At 40.9% G+C, this 21,878-nt stretch overlaps 1 protein-coding gene across 3 annotated transcripts in view; it reads left to right on the top strand.

Annotated features, from left to right (window-relative positions):
- Window positions 1-3,443: 3,443 nt before the first annotated feature.
- LOC141272369 (cadherin-like protein 26) overlaps window positions 3,444-21,878 on the top strand; it is a 158,599-nt gene continuing 140,164 nt past the window's right edge. For 2 of the 3 annotated variants that reach the window (XM_073683024.1, XM_073683022.1), the window contains exons 1-2: window positions 3,444-3,612; window positions 20,025-20,099. In XM_073683024.1, the coding sequence (XP_073539125.1) occupies window positions 3,583-3,612; window positions 20,025-20,099 (105 nt within the window). In that variant the 5' untranslated portion in view covers window positions 3,444-3,582. The remainder of the gene's footprint in view (window positions 3,613-20,024; window positions 20,100-21,878) is intronic. The other variant, XM_073683023.1, reaches the window with a different exon arrangement.

Below are 21,878 nucleotides of genomic sequence, written 5' to 3'. Positions count from 1 at the left end.
CCTGGGATGGCTTCAATAGTTAACCCTGTCTGTGGCTAACCCACTGTTTCAGAACACAAACCAGATAAAACAGCATTTGAAACATGGCAATGCATTATATAACCATATGATCTTCAAGGGGGTTTGGTTTGGGAAGCTTCTCCACTCCTTTACATTTCCCGCTTCTTTAACGATGGCTGTCCCCAGCCATCCAGGACCTGCAAAACACCAAAAGCGACCACTCCATAAAACACAATATAATGCATTCTTAAATTTAGGAGGATATGGAACATCTTCTCCTTAAGATGCATCGGTCATTTAAATGGAATCGGTCCTTCTTGGTAAGAACCCCAGAAAAGTAACAAACATAGTCCTTTTAGTTGATGACAGTCCATAGAGTTGATCCAGTCCTTCTTGGTAAGGACCACAGAACACAAACAAACACAGTCCTTACCCTGAAAGTACTTAGCAGCTCCTAAGATTGCTAGAGTAGAAGTTCCCTAAGGAATATAGGAATCACACACAAAACTACTGCAACAAACACAAACTACAGCAAAGTGAATGAATCCAACAAAGTCTATCACCAGCAGGAAACACCGGTAGAGGAAGGTATTTAAAGCTGCATCCAAAAGGTGATAGGACAGACAAACAGAGAAAATTAAAAACACCTGTTACCCAAAACCGACAGAAACATAGATAACAGAACTAAAATACCCAAAGAAAAGGTGTATCTGTCGTGGCTCAGCGGAAAGAGACACCGAACACTGAAGCAAGGGTTCGAATCCAGAATCATGACAGAAACAAGTCATAGCTTGTGGTTGGATAGCTTTGTGCTTTTCGATCATCAATAACTTGATGACTATTCAAAGTTTTAAAATGTTGAGGCGGGCCACATATGGTTGTGCAAGGAGGTTTTTACTGTCCTCAGAGTGTCAGCAGCTGCACGGTGACCTGTCAGAGACAGACATACTTCCCATAGAAAAGTCAGAGAGGATTTATTACCATCTCTGCCTTTCTGATCTCTATATATATGGTGGGGAAACATTGTAGTGTATACAGTTTAGGAAGCACTAAAAGTGGTTCCTTCTCCCGTCCTAGTGATCACATGATCTTTAGGTGCTGGAAGGAAGCAGAAGCTGCTGGATCTTAGCAGACATGGATCAATTCTGCAGTGCACAGAAGGCTGAATTTGCCCTATAACTAGGGCTAATATGCCAGCCCCAGTTACAGGGAAAATCAGCAATAAAACATGTGTTCTAGTGTAAGAGGTGCCCTCCAAAGGTTTTTTTGTCATATTGTGTGTAAATAAAAAAATAAATACAAACATAACAAGAAATGAAAAAAATATTAAAAGAAAAAGAAAATGAAAATAAAAGAAAGCCTCTGCCAGTCCAAACTGCTGTTTCTACACTTGTCCCTAATAAAAAATTATATATTCAAGATATAACAATAATTATTATAGAAAGAGGAACACAATTTAAAATGTTTTTAGTGTCACTTTGGAATCTAAATTTGAAAAAAAAAAATAGAAAAATGGACACGTTCCGTTTTTTTTTTCTTTGCATTTTCTTCATGATATCGACATGAAAGAATATTTTAGAGCTCGTAAAAAAAATTTTGCTTGGTCATGAAAAGGGATAAATGGGTCGATCGTGGGCTGCAGCTCTTACATAGTTAGCATTATGGTGGGCTGTCATTTCTGGGATACCTCACCTTGTCCATTCAATGGTCATTGGAGTTGTTAGCAAAGTAACATATTTAGTGACAATAACTAAGATGTGTCTGTACCTGCTCTTCTCCGAACTGACGGCCAGAACGCCCAGGGAGGGTGCGAGGCTGATAAGATCATGTTCGCATCTACTCAACGAATCCTGGGAAATGGGTGAGACTCAGTACAATATGTTAGTCTGAAAATCAGAGAGATAAGAAATTTCATGTCTATTCCGTGAATGAGTAACAATGTATCTGCGATGACGCTGCTCATAAGAAAGACCTCATCATGGATAAAGGAAAATTTATGAACAGTTCTATTTGGAGTTCAAATATTAAAAGACTGACAGTCACTTCCAAAACAGAAAACAGGTGTGTACAGGTGCTTACTAAGAGTAGACATCTCCATATATAACTAATAAATAAAGTAGCACTCTGTGGCGCTATAACATGAAATATATGAAATTTGAATTGCATTACTGCTCTAGAAAATAGGAATAATTGAGAATACTTAGCGCATAAATTGGGCAATGCAGCCACAGTAAGGCGACTCTCGTTGCTGGGAACCTGCCTAGTGTGAATCCTCACTCAGACTAAAATCTACATGTATATGGGAAGGTAGGATCTTGCTACAATTAAAACCTCCTGAGGCTTTAATTATACCCAAATTATATGATAAAATTATAAAATTCTTGCTTCCTGCAGCCACCACTGGGAAGAGCTTGGAAGCTTACTGTATACTGTTTTATTATTGTGTTCAATGTATACACAGTATACAGTAAGCTCCCTCTAGTGGTGACTACAGATAGTAAGAACTTTATCATGTAATTCTAGGGGGCTGATACATCAAAGTGTTTACAGAACTGGCGTAAAACACTTAGAATAGTTGCAAAATTTTAGCAACTTTTGGCATTTTATTACTAGTTTCGAGCAGCCCCTTCAAAATGGGCGTAACTGAGAAGGATTTGGGATGTGGCATGGCTACGGCCACCTGTCAAATCCAGGGAAAGTGGCTGTGTTTGACTGTAATAATATTTCTGGCTAGGTGAAAAGAGACTCACTACACTGAGCGCAAACCAGCAGCGACATGTGTCGAATACCTGGCGCTACACTTTGAACAGCAATCCTTCTACCACCGGCAATCCGTTCTGAGGAAGGTCCAATTTGTGGGACCGAAAACGTTTAACTGAAAGATTGCCTAATAAACATATTCTGCTTTCACTGCAACAATGTCTCAGTGCCAAGTTATATCTGCACTAATTACGGGCTGGAAACCCTACTTGGGCACCTCTACACACTACTGGAGTGCCGTATATTCTGCAATACAATAATCTACTACACTGAGAAGATGAACTGAATTTATTAGGTGGCGTGCACCTCTTAATCTTAATGAATTTGCCACATCTTATTCTTGTTTTCCCATCATTAAGATTGACATACGAAATGGCGGAGTTGCCCGAAACTGGCGTGAAAACTCCAAAAGTTGCCAAATTTTTGCAAAACTCAGCATTGAACAAAAAAGTGTGTGACTTCAGAGTGATTTATGCTAGTGTTGTGGCGTAAATACTTTGATGAATCGGCCCCTCAGTGTGCACATACCCCAAAAGTAACTCACATCATGCATGCTCTAGTCCTGCGGTCCTTTCCCCCATGGTACATTATCCAGTACAGGGCTAGGCTGCCTCATAATAATTTACAACCTCCAGAATAGTTCTAAAATTTGCATAACCAGCTAGTTTTCTCGTTTAGTGGGGGTGGGAAGAGTCCTCTTGAGATGGATACAATACAGAGTTACACACAGATGAAAGGAATGTTTGCTGAGGTGTAAGTTTGCAGAAGACACTGACTGTGGTGTGGATCTCGCCCCTGGACTTGCTGGTTTTCCACTTGACCATGGAGGGAATTACTGTGAAAGTTCTTGTGGTAAGAAATCATCTAATCTCATAATCTAATCTAAGAATTTACTAAATATTATCAAATTGTGGGGTACTTTGAATGAACTTTCTCCCGCTGCTGTCAAACCACAACTCTCAGCATGTACTTACTCAAACCCCAGAGAGCGACATGTGCAATCATAGGGATTATGTGTAGGGTAGCGAAAGGTCTGACCCAATTTAGAGATTCATTGACAGTTGGCGCTTATCATTCTGTCACTTAGAAATGTAGCAGAGCTGAATCCCTTCTTTAAACTCTTTAGGACAGCATTGTCTACAAATTCACCTGCAGTCCCATGTAAAATCCACAAATACGATACTGTTTACACAGATACAGATGCAGTAGTCTGATTTTTTTTTATAAAGGGCTACATTGTATTTAGTAAACCAATTCTAACACTAATGGGTTTTACTAAGGACCAACCAAAGGACAAACTCCGCTATACTATTTATTCAGATACAGCATGGATACATTTTGGAAGCTTGGCTCTGCATTGTTTGTAAGTTTACCTGCAGTCCTATGTAAACACCTAAATACATAAATGTGTTATTACGATTTGCTGAGCCAAGTTAGAAATAGCAGAGTTTATTATTTTTTTTGTTATCTTTAACCCTTTGATACGACATAGTTTGCAAAATAAGGTGACATATTAGGTTACCTGAAGACCTATGTAACATAAATACAATCACTAAGACCTGTGCACTATGTCAACCTCAGCGTCACTATTGTATACAAGAATATATAGAGACGTAAAGTAGAATTTTTCCATGAAACTCTTTCCGGCTGCCTTTGCTATATGTTTTCTTGCAGTCCTATGTAACACAACAAACAGTACAAAAGCGGTTTCATTATGAGTTTTCCCACCAGGTGCAAAGTCAGCTGGTCCCTCTGCAAATTAAGATACCAGTCTTATATCAATGGCACTTTTTTTGGGAGCTTTTTAGGTTTTGCCGTTTTAGGTGTAGTAGAGCTTGATTTGTCTTTTTTTTTTGTTCACTAAATAACAAACCCAGCTCTGCTGCATCTGTACAGTCACGTATCACTGATTAAACATTCAAAGTGCATTGAATGCATCAATATATTGCATTTGGATGACTGTATTGATGTCTGCAACCCCATTCATTGGTGTTATGTGACCCTCTGTACCTTAGTGAGCCAGAACTGCATGGGAACCATACCTAGTAATGGGGTATAGACTCCTACAGAGTTAATGGAGGGGTAGGCTTCGGCAGAGGGTCCGTGTCCATGGCTCAAAGGCCCTTCTGGAACATAATAAGCCACCGATTAAAGATGTAGCTATTATTATTATTTTTTTTTATTTCTTCTGTTCACTAATTGGCAAATGACAATATCAGCTCTGCTACATCTCTCAGGTAGACATATTACAGAATGAACATTCACAGCCCATTGAATATACTGCTCGAGGCGTCTGGATTACTGCATTGATGTCCACCGGTCTCATTTACTATCATTGACTTTGTGTAACCTCCTGTGCCCGCTGCTGGCTCTTATAGTGAATGATATTATTGGCGGGGAGGGCTTTGTCAGGGCGTTGTAAATTGGAACAATACCAAAACTTGCATGTGCGGAACATATACTTGCTGCACTTAAGTGATCTTAAGCAGACATTAGTTTACAAATCAAATTCTTCTCTCATTGTACTAAGATGAATCATAAACCGGAGTAAAGAAAACTCTCAATAATCGTTTGCACTTCAGACCGGTGCAGCAGAACGCATTTTGTTATATATAGGTTGTAAGGCTATGTTGACACTGAGTTTTTTTAAGACCTTCAAGCTTTTCAAACCTGAAAAAGCTTCAGAAAATGCAATTTTTTGGGGGAGGGTAGTTTTTGGAAGCGTTTTTTCTTTTCCTGAAATTGAAGAGGTATTTTCCAGCAGCGTTTTTGCAGTCTTTTGATTGTTCAGTGACTAGGTTGGATCGGATTACATTACGAGATGCTTCTAAGAAGTGACGTGCAGTTATTTTCCAAGAAGTATTTTTCAAAACCTCTTCATTAGAAAGTATGGCTAAAAAAAACCTCATCTGAACAGCAAAAGTGGATTTAACATAGAAATGAATAGTTTTTGAAGCTTTTTTAGGAGGATTTCCGAGCGGATCTGCTCCCCAAAAATTTGAAAAACTCAGGGTGAGCATAATCTTAGCATTCATCTAACCTCTACAGACATTACTGCTATCACTTCTACTCCGGTCTGATGAAGGGGAAATATCTAGAGATGAGCAAATTTATTTGAGTGCAATGAATTCTCTACGAATTTTACAAAAACTAATATTCTACGGAATACACACTTTTTTGCAATTCGCTCACTCAAATTCAGCAAGTTGGTGGCCAGCTGCTGCCAGTATTTTGTTGAATCATATAGGGCAAAGCAAATGGTTAAACGAGAAAATAATGCTTCAACACTCGCCCGTACCAAAGGCCCATCGTCCGGTCCTCCCTTGTCTCTCTGTTTCCCCTTCCTCATCACACACATTTTCTTCGGCCTCTTCACTCAAGGCTGCAGCTTCTGGCTCACCTAGGGCTCAGATGTGACTGCTCACCATGCCTTTGTGGCGCATGTTTTGACGCCACAACATTAAGAAGTGCATCGCCCGAGTGATGGCGCGGTGCGTGGTGGCGTCTGAGACCTAGTCAAGATGGAATCCTCAGCCTGGTGTGAAGAGGCCGAAGAGAATGGGTGAGATGGGAGAAGTGGTGTACATCCTACATTTCTTTTTTCTCTTTTGGAAAGACCCCAGAGCACAATAAGGAACATTTCATTTGCAGAGAATAACTAGCTGCGAATTGAATTTCCCCATAAAATCCACGCATTTTAGCGAATTTGAATCTTCGCGGATTTGATCATCTGTAGTTATAACATATACAATCCTGTATATATGCCTGACCCAAGCACCTCATACAAAAATGTATTGATCGCAGGGGGTTGACTAGTGCATCACCCACCGATTCCAAGAACGGGGCACTGTAGAGGCCCTAGAAAGTTGAACAGAGATGGAACATACATTCATTCTCTATTGGACTGTTGGACGTTACTGAGGATTGTACTTGACTATCGCCGACAGTCCCATTGAGAATTAATGGAGCTGGATCCGAGGGGGTCTCAGCGGTCAGATCCCCAAAAATCAGTAAGTTATAGATATGAGAGAACTTAAATACTTAGAATACAGGGGTATAGCAATGGGGGTACCAATGGTAACATCTGTTACTAGAAAGGTCTGTCTGTCAGTGTAGAAACTGGGGTCCGTGCAATTTCCTTTAGGTGAAACTACACTTCCCTAGTTGCTATATTAACGCCTCTGGTTGCTCCCTGTTTGGGCCCTCTAGGTGCTGACGATCTGGGTCATGATGCCATTTATTGTCAGCAAACTATGAGCGGCACACTCAATGTCTTAATGGTGACTTCGGAGCTGATCTAGATTGATCTGAACTTATTTTGGGGTCTGTTTTAGGGGTTAAATTCATGGGTTTTAGGATGCATCCAAGGATACAAGATGGTCGCCCAGTCATGCTGAAAACTGTTGGCAGACAATCATCTAATGGCTGCCATATTATGGACACATAAATGAGTTGCCATTAGTTCAGGTTTTTATCAATAACACAGACTTGAAAAAGAGGCAAAACCTCAACCAAAATTGGGCACAACGGGGTGGGGGCATTCCTGAATGTTTTAGAGGTATTCTGTGATGTTTCTGGTCTAGAATTTTGGGTTGTATGAGTAAGTGGTGTGAACTGAAGGGAGGACAGTTTTAGGCAATTTGTCAGCGGGTTTTTGCTACCTCATCTGAGAGCAGCCTGATGTAGGCAAAGAGATTCTGAATCCAATGATGTATCACTTAGTTTACTGGGTGGAGATGTTCTCACAATCAGAGCTTTTAGAGTTAGCAATGCAGCAGAGCTGAGAAAGCTAACCCCGCCCACACCAGGCTCTCTATGTAAAATGTCTATAGACAGTGAAGTGGTTATCACAGAGAAGGGCGGAGTTGGACCAGGGCCAACTCAGCCAGCTAGTTACAGCAATGTTAATCCCAAGGTGATTAAACCTTCAGTCTAAGTAAACAACATCACAAACCCGGACATGTGATACATCATTGAGTTCAATGTTTTAATCCCTACTTCATGCTGTCCTCAAATTACTTAGCAAAACTTGCTGACAGATTCTCTTTATTGTTTTGCACTAGGACACATTGGCCTCTAGTTCAGCAATTTTCTAATATGCTTTGTGTTTTAAAGGGAACCTGTCCCCAGATTCATGCTGCCCGAACAACGGGCAGCATAAGTCAGAGCCTGGCGAAGCTATTGCAACCAGGTATGTTTTACTCTAAAACGCCGTGCTGTTTCATAGAAAGCATAATTTGACAAGTCAGTGACTATAGGGAGAGACTGACTAATCCGCTGAAAGCACTGGCCGGCTTCTCGCCGCAGTACATTTCCTATGTACATAGATGGAAGAGACTTGTCAGTCACTTGGAGTGACGTCAGATCTCTTACTATGGTCCGTAGTCCGCTTGTCAAACAATGTTTTCTCTGAAATGCCGCAAGTAGTATTTCAGAGTAAAACATACCTGACTGAAATCACGTAGGCTGATTAATTCCACCCTTGGTTCGATCAGCATGAATCAAATGACTGGTTCCCTTTAATACATCACCATTTCGGATTACTATCAGTGAAAGTGAATATTCATTTTCATAGACCAAATATTACAAGTGTTACAGTATAAACTGCTGTATACTCTGTGGATCACATACCTAGACATGTTCCAACAATGTGGGTATACTGTTCCCTGATCTTTCATTAAACAGTCCATGGACATCCTACAATACAACACTGCAGATCACAATTTACTGCCTGGTTGATGTCCCAAGGGCTGCAAGAGCCAGAGAGAATTTTCTGAGGATTCCATATTCATTCTATCTACAGTACAGACCAAAAGTTTGGACACACCTTCTCATTTAAAGATTTTTCTGTATTTTCATGACTATGAAAATTGTACATTCACACTGAAGGCATCAAAACTATGAATTAACACATGTGGAATTATATACTTAACAAAAACAGTGTGAAACAACTGAAAATATGTCTTATATTCTAGTTTCTTCAAAGTAACCACCTTTTGCTTTGATGACTGCTTTGCACACTCTTGGCATTCTCTTGATGAGCTTCAAGAGGTAGTCACCGGAAATGGTCTTCCAACAATCTTGAAGGAGTTCCCAGAGATGCTTAGCACTTGTTGGCCCTTTTGCCTGCACTCTGCGGTCCCGCTCACCCCAAACCATCTCGATTGGGTTCAGGTCTGGTGACTGTGGAGGCCAGGTCATCTGGCGTAGCACCCCATCACTCTCCCTCTTGGTCAAATAGCCCTTACACAGCCTGGAGGTGTGTTTGGGGTCATTGTCCTGTTGAAAAATAAATGATGGTCCAACTAAATGCAAACCGGATGGAATAGCATGCTGCTGCAAGATGCTGTGGTAGCCATGCAGGTTCAGTATGCCTTCAAATTTGAATAAATCCCCAACAGTGTCACCAGCAAAGCACCCCCACACCATCACACCTCCTCCTCCATGCTTCACAGTGGGAACCAGGCATGTAGAGTCCATCCGTTCACCTTTTCTGCGTCGCACAAAGACACGGTGGTTGGAACCAAAGATCTCAAATTTGGACTCATCAGACCAAAGCACAGATTTCCACTGGTCTAATGTCCATTCCTTGTGTTCTTTAGCCCAAACAAGTCTCTTCTGCTTGTTGCCTGTCCTTAGCAGTGGTTTCCTAGCAGCTATTTTACCATGAAGGCTGGCTGCACAAAGTCTCCTCTTAACAGTTGTTGTAGAGCTGTGTCTGCTGCTACAACTCTGTGTGGCATTGACCTGGTCTCTAATCTGAGCTGCTGTTAACCTGTGATTTCTGAGGCTGGTGACTCGGATAAACTTATCCTCAGAAGCAGAGGTGACTCTTGGTCTTCCTTTCCTGGGGCGGTCCTCATGTGAGCCAGTTTCTTTGTAGAGCTTGATGGCTTTTGCAACTGCACTTGGGGACACTTTCAAAGTTTTCCCAATTTTTCGGACTGACTGACCTTCATTTCTTAAAGTAATGATGGCCACTTGTTTTTCTTTACTTAGCTGCTTTTTTCTTGCCATAATACAAATTCTAACAGTCTATCCAGTAGGACTATCAGCTGTGTATCCACCAGACTTCTGCACAACACAAATGATGGTCCCAACCCCATTTATAAGGGAAGAAATCCCACTTATTAAACCTGACAGGGCACGGCTGTGAAGTGAAAACCATTTCTGTTAATACATCTGGGATGTATTAACAGAAGCATACAGTCTAGATCACGTGAAGTCATTATCGGTCTTTACTCCTCTTTGGTCAGACCTCATCTGGAATACTGTGTACAGTTTTGGGCACCACATTTTAAAAAAGACATAGACAAACTGGAGCAAGTTCAGAGAAGAGCGACCAGAATGGTGACTGGTCTGCAAACCATGTCCTATGAGGAACGGTTGCAGGATTTGGGAATGTTTAGCTTGCAAAAAAGAAGACTGAGAGGAGACTTAATAGCTGTCTACAAATATGTCAAGGGCTGTCACATTGTAGAAGGATCATCTTTATTCTCATTTGCACAAGGAAAGACTAGAAGCAATGGGATGAAACTAAATGGGAGGAGACACAGATTAGATATTAGAAAAAACTTTTTGACAGTTAGGGTGATTAATGAGTGGAACAGGCTGCCACGAGAGGTGGTGAGTTCCCCTTCAATGGACGTCTTCAAACAGAGGCTGGACAGACATCTGTCTGAGATGATCTAGTGAATCCTGTTTTGAGCAGGGGGTTGGACCAGATGACCCAGGAGGTCCCTTCCAACTCTACCATTCTATGATTCTATGATTCTATTTCCGGTGACTACCTCTTGAAGCTCATCAAGAGAATGCCAAGAGTGTGCAAAGCAGTCATCAAAGCAAAAGGTGGCTACTTTGAAGAACCTAGAATATAAGACATATTTTCAGTTGTTTCACATTTTTTTGTTAAGTATATAATTCCACGTGTTAATTCATAGTTTTGATGCCTTCAGTGTGAATGTACAATTTTCATAGTCATGAAAATACAGAAAAATCTTTAAATGAGAAGGTGTGTCCAAACTTTTGGTCTGTACTCTATCTATCTATCTATCTATCTATCTATCTATCTATCTATCTATCTATCTATTTATTGCTCACATCTATCTATCTATCTATCTATCTATCTATCTATCTCTTTATTTTGCTGCATATATCCCCTCTATAAAAGGAACGTCCGCACAGCACACGCTCTGTAGCTCTTTCTGTGCAGATTAACAAGCAGATGTAGCTATGAAATATTTATCCTAATTGCATATTACACAACTTCAGTTGGGCTGTTGTCTTTGCCTTCAATAATCCATGCTGACATCGTGCCCATTGTAAACTCATTACAGGCTTTATAGATGATTTTCTGTGTAATTGTAGGTACATTCTGGGGTTAATAGGTTAAGAACACCAGATCTCTATAGTTTCAAAGCAGATTTCACACTTTGTGACAGCAAACCCAATGTCCAGTTATGAGTAGAGCAGATCTGTCACCAGATTTCACTAGACAACATGCATACGTTACTAAATAGATCTCTTAAACATGATAAGGATGCTTTATTTACATTGATAATCCACATCAGAAGATTAGCTTTAATTCTTTATGAAAGTTTACAGCTCCTCAGTGTCCCTCCTCCCTGTTCCTGATATCTCACTCTGCTCAGTACAAGCTGCAGCTGTTAGGCTGGGTGGATGTAGATTAAATACACTTGCTCTCATAAGATATTTCATTCTACAGCTGGACTCCTAAAATGATCATTTTAAAATGAGCTGAACTTCATAGGAGACCTCAGTTTTCACTGTATACTGCAATACTGTGGTATTGCAGTATATAGTATAAGCATCCTGACAATAGGAGATGTAAAAAATGTTTAAAAATATTTTTAAAAATATAAAAATTGGAACCACCCCTATTTAAAATAAACAAATTGCAAAAACTAAACAAACATAAAAGCCTTTACTTTATTTTTTTGTCATTTTAACTATATGGAGACTTTGATTTCAAGAACAGTCATATTTTTAATGGCACCATTTTGGGGAACATATAACTTACTTTTTTACTTTTATTAACTATCTGTGGAGGAATTAATAAAAAAAAAAACAGCAATTCCACCATTGTTTTTTGCAGCATATTTAACGTGTTAAATGTAGTCTACCGATCAAGGCTATTACAATATTACCAATTAAATAGATTTTTTCTTTTTCCTATTTTTTTTTTGTTTTGTTTTACGTTTGCTTTTGTTTGTGTCACCATATTCTGAAAATCTTCTTTTTCGCAAAATGAATTGACTCTTTCATTGGTATCAATTTGGGTACATATGACTGTTATCGTTTTTCATTCAGTTTATTTTTTGAGAGGTATGGCCAACACGGTGGCTCAGTGGTTAGCACTGTTGCTTTCCAGCACTGGGGTCTTGGGTTCAAATCCCACCAAAGAAATTATCTGCAAGGAGTTTGTATGTTCTCCCTGTGTTTGTGTGGGTTTTCTCCGGGTTCTCTGTGACGGTGGAACTATGAATCCATCCTCATGGCTCGAGCTCACGATGTGACCTAATTACCTCAACACACCCTCAAGAACAGTTGAAAAATGCAGTACACTTTTAATTGAAACTTGTGTGGAGGCTCAACCCTTTCTCCTTCTCTTACCCATACACCGCCCTCCACATAATGGATGATGGGAATATTACATTATTTAAAGTTGATGCTCCTGTTTAATGTCTAAGGCTCATCAAGTTTTGGTTGTTACTCCAGCTTGACCACTGATTATACCCCTGGAGGTAGACATTTGGCCATTTAGTTCAGTGTCTTCTTGCTGAGTCTTGTTTGGAAGCGACGAGAGCATTTAAGTTTCTACCTAGGGCTGTTTGTGAAGCTCTGTTGATTCTTGCTACGCTGGGCCCAGAAAGCAGCCCAGGGCTTATTCCAAAATCTATTCAAGGTCACAGCCAGAATACATTTTGTAAATGAGCACACACACAATATTAACCACTTCAAGGCCAGTAGAGCCACTTCAGTTCACTAATCCAATGAGGCCTTTAGGTTTTCTGTTGGCTACCATGGTTTATTGATGAAACTCTGATTTTGGAAACATATATTAAAGACAGCGGATGGTGGATATATCAATTACATTTTTTTTTATACAGTATATGTATTATTATTTTGTATGGCTTTCTTTTGGTAGCAGAATGATAAAATATCAGCCGAACTGAAGGGTTTGGGACCACAGGAGGAAGCATCTTGTAGGCTAAACCAAGATTAATGTTACTTGCAACCTTCTTATAAATAAATGATGGTCATCAAAAATTAAAATCCTAGTAAATGTGCCTAGCCTCTCTATACTGGACTACAAGAACTTGCATTCTTCTTTGTAACAGTAAAGTGAAGATTGGGTTACTATACTACCTTCTTTCTTGCTAGCTAAGAAGGTGATGCCTACAGAAAAGGGGGAACCCTCTTCAGGTTTATACAACCCAGGAGAAGCAGTCATGGGTCGAACACAAGTTGATTACCAATGATTCCCTAATAAATCCTAAAGGATTTTGGTGGGATTGGCCACCCATCTATATGGGGCCTCAAAACTGTTACCAGACAGATTATTACAAGAGGCACAAGAATCTGGCTCTTGCAACTTCAATGGCCGATTCTTTTGTTTCATAGGAAGATAAGCCACTGCCGGATGATTCCCTTGTGTCGGGTGGTGTTGGGAGAGATAAATGTAGATGTCTGCCTAACGATTGTTCAGTCAACAGCTATTTAAAGACTATGACCAGCTTAAGTCAACCCTTGTGAGTTGGTTACATACACACGTGGTCAAAATTATTAGTACCCCTCGTTTAATGAAAGAAAAACCCACAATGGTCACAGAAATAACTTGAATCTGACAAAAGTAATAATAAATTAAAAATCTATGAAAATGAACAAATGAAAGCCAGACATTGCTTTTCAACCCTGCTTCCACAGAATTTTAAAAAAAATTAAACTTATGAAATAGGCCTGGACAGAAATGATGGTACCCCTGAAAATAATGTGACAAAAGGGACATGTTTAATCAAGTTATGTCCACTAATTACCATCACAGGTGTCTACAATCTTGTAATCAGTCAGTGGGCCTGTATATAGGGCTACAGATACTCACTGTGCTGTTTGGTGGCATGGTGTGTACCACACTCAACATGGACCAGAGGAAGCAAAGGAAAGACTTGTCTCAGGAGATTAGAAAGAAAATTATAGACAAGCATGTTAAAGGTAAAGGTTATAAGACCATCTCCAAGCTGCTTGATGTTCCTGTGACTACAGTTGCACATATTATTCAGAAATTTAAGATCCATGGGATTGTAGCCAACTTCCCTGGACGTGACCGCAGGAAGAAAATTGATGACAAATCAAAGAGACGGATAATACGAATGGTAACACAAGAGCCCAAGATAACTTCTAAAGAGATTAAAGGTGCACTGCAAGCTCAAGGAACATCAGTGTCAGATCGCACCATCCGTCATTGTTTGATACAAAGTGGACTTCATGGAAGACAACCAAGGAGAACTCCATTGTTGAAAAAAAATCATAAAAAAGCCAGACTGGAATTTGCCAAACTACATGTTGACAAGCCACAAAGCTTCTGGGAGAATGTCCTATGGACAGATGAGACAAAAATTGAAGTTTTTGGCAAGGCACATCAGCTCTATGTTCACAGACGGAAAAATGAAGCATATCAAGAAAAGAACACTGTCCCTACTGTGAAATATGGAGGAGGCTTTGTTATGTTCTTGGGCTGCTTTGCTGCATCTGGCACAGGGTGTCTTGAATCTGTGCAGGGTACAATGAAATCTCAAGACTATCAAGAAATTGTAGAGAGAAATGTGCTGCCCAGTGTCAGAAAGCTTGGTCTCAGTCGCAAGTCATGGGTCTTGCAAAAGGATAATGACCCAAAACACACAGCTAAAAACACCCAAGAATGGCTAAGAGGAAAACATTGGACTATTCTGAAGTGGCCTTCTATGAGCCCTGACCTAAATCCTATTGAGCATCTTTGGAAAGAGATGAAACATGCCGTCTGGAAAAGGTAACCTTCAAACACAAGACAACTGGAGCAGTTTTCTCATGAGGAGTGGGCCAAAATACCTGTCGAGAGGTGCAGAAGTCTCATTGACAGTTACAGGAATCGTTTGATTGTAGTGATTGCCTCAAAAGGTTGTTCAACAAAATATTAAGTTAAGAGTACCATCATTTCTGTCCAGGCCTGTTTCATGAGTTTAATTTTTTTTTAAATTCTGTGGAAGCCGGGTTGAAAAGCAATGTCTGACCTTCATTTGTTCATTTTCATAGATTTTTAGTTTATTATTACCTTTGTCAGATTCAAGTTATTTCTGTGACCATTGTGAGTTTTTCTTTCATTAAACGAGGGGTGCCAACAATTTTGACCACGTGTCTATCTACGAACAGTGGAAAACAAAAACAGTTGGAGCTCCAATGGTGAAGAGCCTGAGGTTTGGGGGAGAAGAAGGGGGAGGATGTTGTGACCACTCACCTGGTCCTGTTGTGCCAAGGAGCCCCGCACAACAAGGGAAAACGCTTCCAGGTGGGAGTCTGTATGATGACCGCAGCTTAACAGGGACTGCTGTAAGGAGTTTCTTCCTGCTTCAGCGGTCACATGACTGGGACCGTGTGACCGAAGTGGGCGTTCCACAGTGACATCATGGCAGGTCGTGTAGTAGGCTAGTTGCAAACAGAGCAGCTTCCACAGCTCTCCACAGGGGAGATTGGAAATCAAGAAGGAAAGAATTGTGCGGTGTTAGTGAAGCGCTAGAACAACTAGACAGGGGATTAAGGTTATAAAACACAAACCTTTTATTGTTTAATATGCTCTCTAACGCCACGACGTGTTTCGATAGCAGAAGCTATCTTCCTCAGGTTTGTGTGTTATAACTTTAATTCCCTGTCTAGTTGTTCTAGCACTTCACTAACACCGCACAATTCTTTCCTTCTTGATATCTACGAACAGTGTCACAATTATGCCTTTGGGCAGCATGGCAACTCAATTGTTAGCATTGTCTCCTGCAGCGCTAAGGTCCTGTGTGCAAATATGACCAAGACAATGTTTGCCTGTTCTTCCCAAGCATTTCTGTTGGTTTACTTTTACGCTGCAGAAATGTAATTTAGGACCTCACCTTAATAGTTTTCCCGTGAAATTGACACGTGTGTATCTGAAATAGAGGGAATAAATTATAAAACCCATTGGAGACAGTAACTGATTTTGATGGTGCTAATTCTATACAGTGCTGTGTTATACACTACCGTTCAAAGGTTTGGAGTCACCCAGACAATTTTGTGTTTTCCATGAAAACTCATACTTTTATTTATCAAATGAGTTGCAAAATGATTAGAAAATATAGTCCAGACATTAACAAGGTTAGAAATAATGATTTTTATTAGAAATAATAATTTTCTCCTTCAAACTTTGCTTTCGTCAAAGAATGCTCCCTTTGCAGCAATTGCAGCATTGCAGACCTTTGGCATTCTAGCTGTTAATTTGCTGAGGTAATCTTGAGAAATTTCACCCCATGCTTCCTGAAGCCCCTCACACAAGTTGGATTGGCTTGATGGGCACTTTTTGCGTACCATACGGTCAAGCTGCTCCCACAACAGCTCAATGCATAATTTGGAGGTGTGCTTTGGGTCATTGTCCTGTTTTAGGATGAAATTGGCTCTAGTCAAGTGCTATTCAGAGGGTATGGCATGGCGTTGCAAAATGGAGTGATAGCCTAGTGATAGCCTACCTTATTCAAAATCCCATTTACCTTGTACAAATCTCCCACTTTACCAGCACCAAAGCAACCCCAGACCATCACATTACCTCCACCATGCTTGACAGATGGCATCAGGCACTCTTCCAGCATCTTTTCAGTTGTTCTGCGTCTCACAAATGTTCTTCTGTGTGATCTAAACACCTCAAACTTTGATTCGTCTGTCCATAAAACTTTTTTCCAATCTATCTCTGTCCAGTGTCTGTGTTCTTTTGCCTTTTCCTTTTATTAGCCAGTCTCAGATATGGCCTTTTCTTTGCCACTTTGCCCTGAAGGTCAGCATCCCGGAGACACCTCTTCACTGTAGACGTTGACACTAGCTTTTTGCATGTACTATTTAATGAAGCAGCCAGTTGAGCTGTGAGGCGTCAATTTCTCAAACTAGAGACTCTAATGCACTTGTCTTGTTGCTTAGTTGTGCAGCGGGGCCTCCCACTACTCTTTCTACTCTGGTTAGAGCCTGTTTGTGCTCTCCTCTGAAGGAAGTAGTACACATCGTTGTAGGAAATCTTCAGTTTCTTGGCAATTTCTCGCATGGAATAGCCTTCATTTCTAAGAACAAGAATAGACTGTCGAGTTTCACATGAAAGTTCTCTTTTTATGGCCATTTTGAGAGTTTCATAGAACAAACAGATGTAATGCTCCAGATTCTCAACTAGCTCAAAGGAAGGTCAATTTTATAGCTTCTCAAATCAGCCAAACCGTTTTCAGCTGGGCTAACATACTTGTGCAAGGGTTTTCTAAACATCCATTAGCCTTCTTACACAGTTAGCAAACACAATGTACTATTAAAACACTGGAGTGGTGGTTGTTGGAATGGGCCTCTATACACCTATGTAGATATTGCAATAAAAACAAGACATTTTCAGCTAGAATAGTCATTTACCACATTAACAATGTATAGAGTGTATTTCTGATTCATTTAATGTTAGCTTCATTGGGTATTGTAAGATAGTGCTAGAAAATATAAGTAGTTTTGCAATTTACTGCTTATTACATTTTTCAGCCGTTCTTGAGCTATTGATACTTTTCCTTTGTTTACAGCTTGTTGCCTTGGAGAACGACCATCCCTGCTGGACAGCAGAGTGTGCACAGTGCTTACCAGCTTTTTTTCTATTGAGTTAGTTTTGATACTAGCCAAGATCACTGGAGCGTGATGTTACCTCCTAATCCGGGCCAGCTTCAGTGCAGTGCTTACAAGCTGGACAGTTCTAGTGGTCGGATTCCTAGGCAAAAGCTATAAACAAAAGAAAAGAACACTGTTAATATCGGAATAACAACTGCAAACTTTAATAACTGGGAAATTGCTTATTGTTACAAACACTATCTGACCATATCCATTTATGAAGATGTGTTTAACTATTTAAAGACAATGAAATACCTGTTCAGTCTTAATATATTACAGCTGAGGGTTTATTACAATTGATTTCAGTAAAGACAATCCTTTGTGAACTTCTCAGTCTAGAATCTAGGTTGATGTGCTTTTACATGTACTGATACATTGTAGCAAATGATCAGAATACAAGAGAAATACTGCCGATTTGTCAGGCTAGGATGAAGGGGTTGTGTCGACAAATGATCATATCAAGGAGACAGTAGAGGGTGAGAGCATGGCACAGGAACACAATGTGGCACATCTGTTGATTGGGGCAGGTTTGTCTGTGATAATTAAAGGGATTGTACAGGATTAGGAAAACATGACTTCATTCTTCCTGTAACAACGCCATACTTTTCCATAGGTCGGGCCTAGTATTGCAGCCAGAGTCGGACTGGACCAAGGGCCCACCAGGAACCAATTCCAGGCCCCCACTTTTCAGCTACATGCAAATGTGACATTATCCTCAATCACCAATTTCTATAACAATGAACTGGGTAGATTGTTACATGAATAAGATGTTGCCTTTGTTTGTATATAGTGATTCAAGTATATTGTGCCAAGTACTGCTTATATAAGAGGGTGGTGACCCACCGGAGGATACTCCTGTTCTCCTGTTGGCCAGTCCAAGCCTGATTGCAGCTCAGGTTTAATAAAAAAACAGGGTTTTGCTGCAATGCCACACTACCCATGGATAGGTGTAGCACTGTTTCAGGAAGAAAACAGCCATGTTTTCTGATCCTGAAAAACCCCTTTATTTAGCTTTATCTTCCGGCATGACGTGATTCAACTTGCAGGTGCACGCTTGTAGGGAACCAATTCTTTAATTACACCTTAGAAATGTGAGCTGAAAACACAATTTTTAAGATGTAACATCTCAAACAATCTGAATACAGAGGTGGAACCAAAAATGTGGGCTTTGTAGGGCCTGTGTAAATAATAATGATCCCTAATCGCTGGGTTTAGCCGTCACTAGTGAGAATCAGTCTATGGAGCCCCAAAAACCTGACGGCAGAAGCAGTGACTAAAGCCTGATCTATGGTTGTGCTCCTCCAGGTAACCTGTCTATGGTGTGCAAAAGATGACATTTTCCCCAACCTGTTCATGTCCTGCAAATATCTTCATGAGAGATTCATGATGCTCTTTGAAATGTCACCCGCTTCAGCTATTGTTGGGTCACACCTGTTCCTGCAATAGTGTATTGTCTCTGAAAAGACCCTTAAGCCCCCGTCTCACATAGCGATATCGCTAGCGATATCGCTGCTGAGTCACGGTTTTGGTGACTCACCAGCGACCTCACCAGCGATGTCGCTGTGTGTGACACTTTGCAACGATCAGGCCCCTGCTGTGAGGTCGCTGATCGCTGCAAAGTGTCCTGGACCATTTTTTGGTCGTTGGCCTCCCGCTGGCCAGCACACATCGCTGTGTGTGACCAGCGGGACCAACGATCTGGCTGGTAACTATGGTAAACATCGGGTTACTAGGGGCACGCGCGCACTTAGTAACCCGCTGTTTACCATGGATACCACTCTGCTACGGTAAACGGAGGCTCCCGCGCACCGTAGCAGAGTGGTATCCATGGTAAACAGCGGGTTACTAGGGGCACACGCGCACTTAGTAACGCGATGTTTACCATAGTTACCAGCCTGCTCCTGCTTGCAGCAGGCTGGTAACGGGAGCAGGACATCGTGGAACGATCCTTTCCACGATATCGCTGCTCCCCTGATCGCTGGTGAGCCTGCCTGTTTGACAGCTCACCAGCGATGTATTGGCGATGCAGCAACGATCCCTGACAGGTCGTATCGTTGTCGGGATCGCTGCTGCATCGCTTAGTGTGACAGGGCCCTTATACATAGAAGAGATCCCCCAGGGTGATGGGGGGAAGCCTTCTCAATTTGTTACAAATATTGCAAGGGTCAACATCTTTACCTCTTCAGCTACATACAAACTATTACTCCAAGCATGTTGGGAGTTATTGTGCTGCAATAGTTGGAAACTCTTAGGTTGTAGATCAAAGATGTGCTAATAATTATTGATCTCTAACTTTACCTGGTATAAGGTGCTTTACGTGGGCCTCATTGTTACTCATTTTTTCATTTTAGATTCTCCTGGTGGTGCTGTCAAGTGTTTGCCAATGTGAATCTTCTTCAAGGTCTATAAGGAATATCATCAATAAGGTACAGAAAAGTTTCAGTGGAGACCCATCTTACAATTTGTATTTGTGTATATACGGCTCTGGCAAAAATTAAGAGACCACAGCAAAATTTTCATTTTCACTGATTTTTCTCTTTATAGGTATATTTTTGAGTAAAATGTACATTGTTGTTTTATTCTATAAACTACTGACAACATGTCTCCGAAATTCAAAGCTAAAAATTTTGTATTTATTTGCAGCAATTGAGAAATTGTCAAAATAATAAAAAAAGAAACTGCTTTCAGACCTCAAATAATGCAAAGAAAACAAGTTCTTATTCATTTAGAAACAACAATATTCATGTTTTATCTCAAGAAGAGTTCAGACATCAATATTTGGTGGAATAACCATGCTTTTTAATCACAGCTTTCATGCGTCTTGGCATGCTTTCCACCAGTCTTTCACACTGCTTTTGGGTGACCTTATGCCACTCCTGGCACAAAAATTTAAGCAGTTCTTTGTTTGATGGCTTGTGACTATCCATCTTCCTCATGATTACATTACAGAAGTTTTCAATGAGGTTCAGGTCTGGAGATTGGGCTGGCCATGACAGGGTTTTGATGTGGTGCTCCTTCATCCACACATTGATTGACCTAGCTGTGTGGCATGGGGCATTGTCCTGCTGGAAAAACCAGTCGTCAGAGTTGGGGAACATTGCCTGAGCAGAAGGAAGCAAGTGTTTTTCAAGGATAACCTTGTATGCAGCTTGATTCATACGTTCTTCGCAAAGATTAACCTGCCCAATTCCAGCCTTGCTGAAGCATCCCCAGATCATCACTGATCCTCCTCCAAATTTCACAGTGGGTGCATGACACTGTGGCTTGTACGCCTCTCCAGGTCTCTGTCTAACCATTAGAGGACCAGGTATTGAGCAAAGCTGAAAATTAGATTCATCAGAGAAGATTACCTTACTCCAGTCCTCTATGGTCCAGTCCTTATGGTCTTTGGCAAACGTCAGCCTGGCTCTCCTTTGCTTCTCATTGATGAAAGGTTATTCCAGCTTTACATGACTTGAGGCCTGCCTCTAGGAGCCTGTTATGAACTGTTCTTGCCGTGCACTTCACCCCAGCTGCCATTTGCCATTCCTTTTGTAGGTCACTTGATGTCATCCTGCGGTTGCTGAGTGACCCGGTCAGTGGAGAGTCGCTTTCGCCCTCTGCCGGTCTGTAGCTTTGTTGTCCCCAATGTCTGCTGCTTGACCTTGTTGTAATGGACTGCCGTCTTCGAAATTTTAAGGATGGAAGCAACATGACGCTCACTGTATCACTCTGCTAGTAAAGCCAGAATTGAGAGCCCTTCTTTTCCTCACTCAAAACTTTTTTTTTCAACTCCTTTGGCATGGTTAAAAGTTAATTTTTCATTAAAATTACTTTTGGGGTATTCCCAGCACTTGTTTTGCCATCCAGCTTGTCCTATTGCAAGAGGATTGTGAAGACCACAGCAGTGTTTTTTATACTTTCCCTCATTACATAAGATTTGGTTCAGGTGATCACCTAATCAGAAGCACATTAAGTAGAATGAGGTGGACTGTGGTTGGAATTCAACTGACACTGGAATGAAATGGCTGTCAGACATGTAGAGGTGGTGATTTTTAGAAAACTGTGCAGTGTATATATCTATAGATATGTACATATGACGCACCCCTGGGCCTGTGCTGAGTAGCGTTGCGCACGCGGGAGCCTACCCGGAGCCGGATCTGATAGGTGTAGTAGTCTCGTGGCGGTGACCCGGTCCGTGCCCAGGGAGTCAAGCTGAGTGGCAG

The sequence above is a fragment of the Phyllobates terribilis genome, unplaced genomic scaffold, assembly GCF_046119375.1.
Source record: "Phyllobates terribilis strain yellow unplaced genomic scaffold, ASM4611937v1 Scaffold_5__5_contigs__length_657084704, whole genome shotgun sequence".
Lineage (NCBI taxonomy): Eukaryota > Metazoa > Chordata > Amphibia > Anura > Dendrobatidae > Phyllobates > Phyllobates terribilis.
This window is presented reverse-complemented; position numbering and strand designations above follow the sequence as displayed.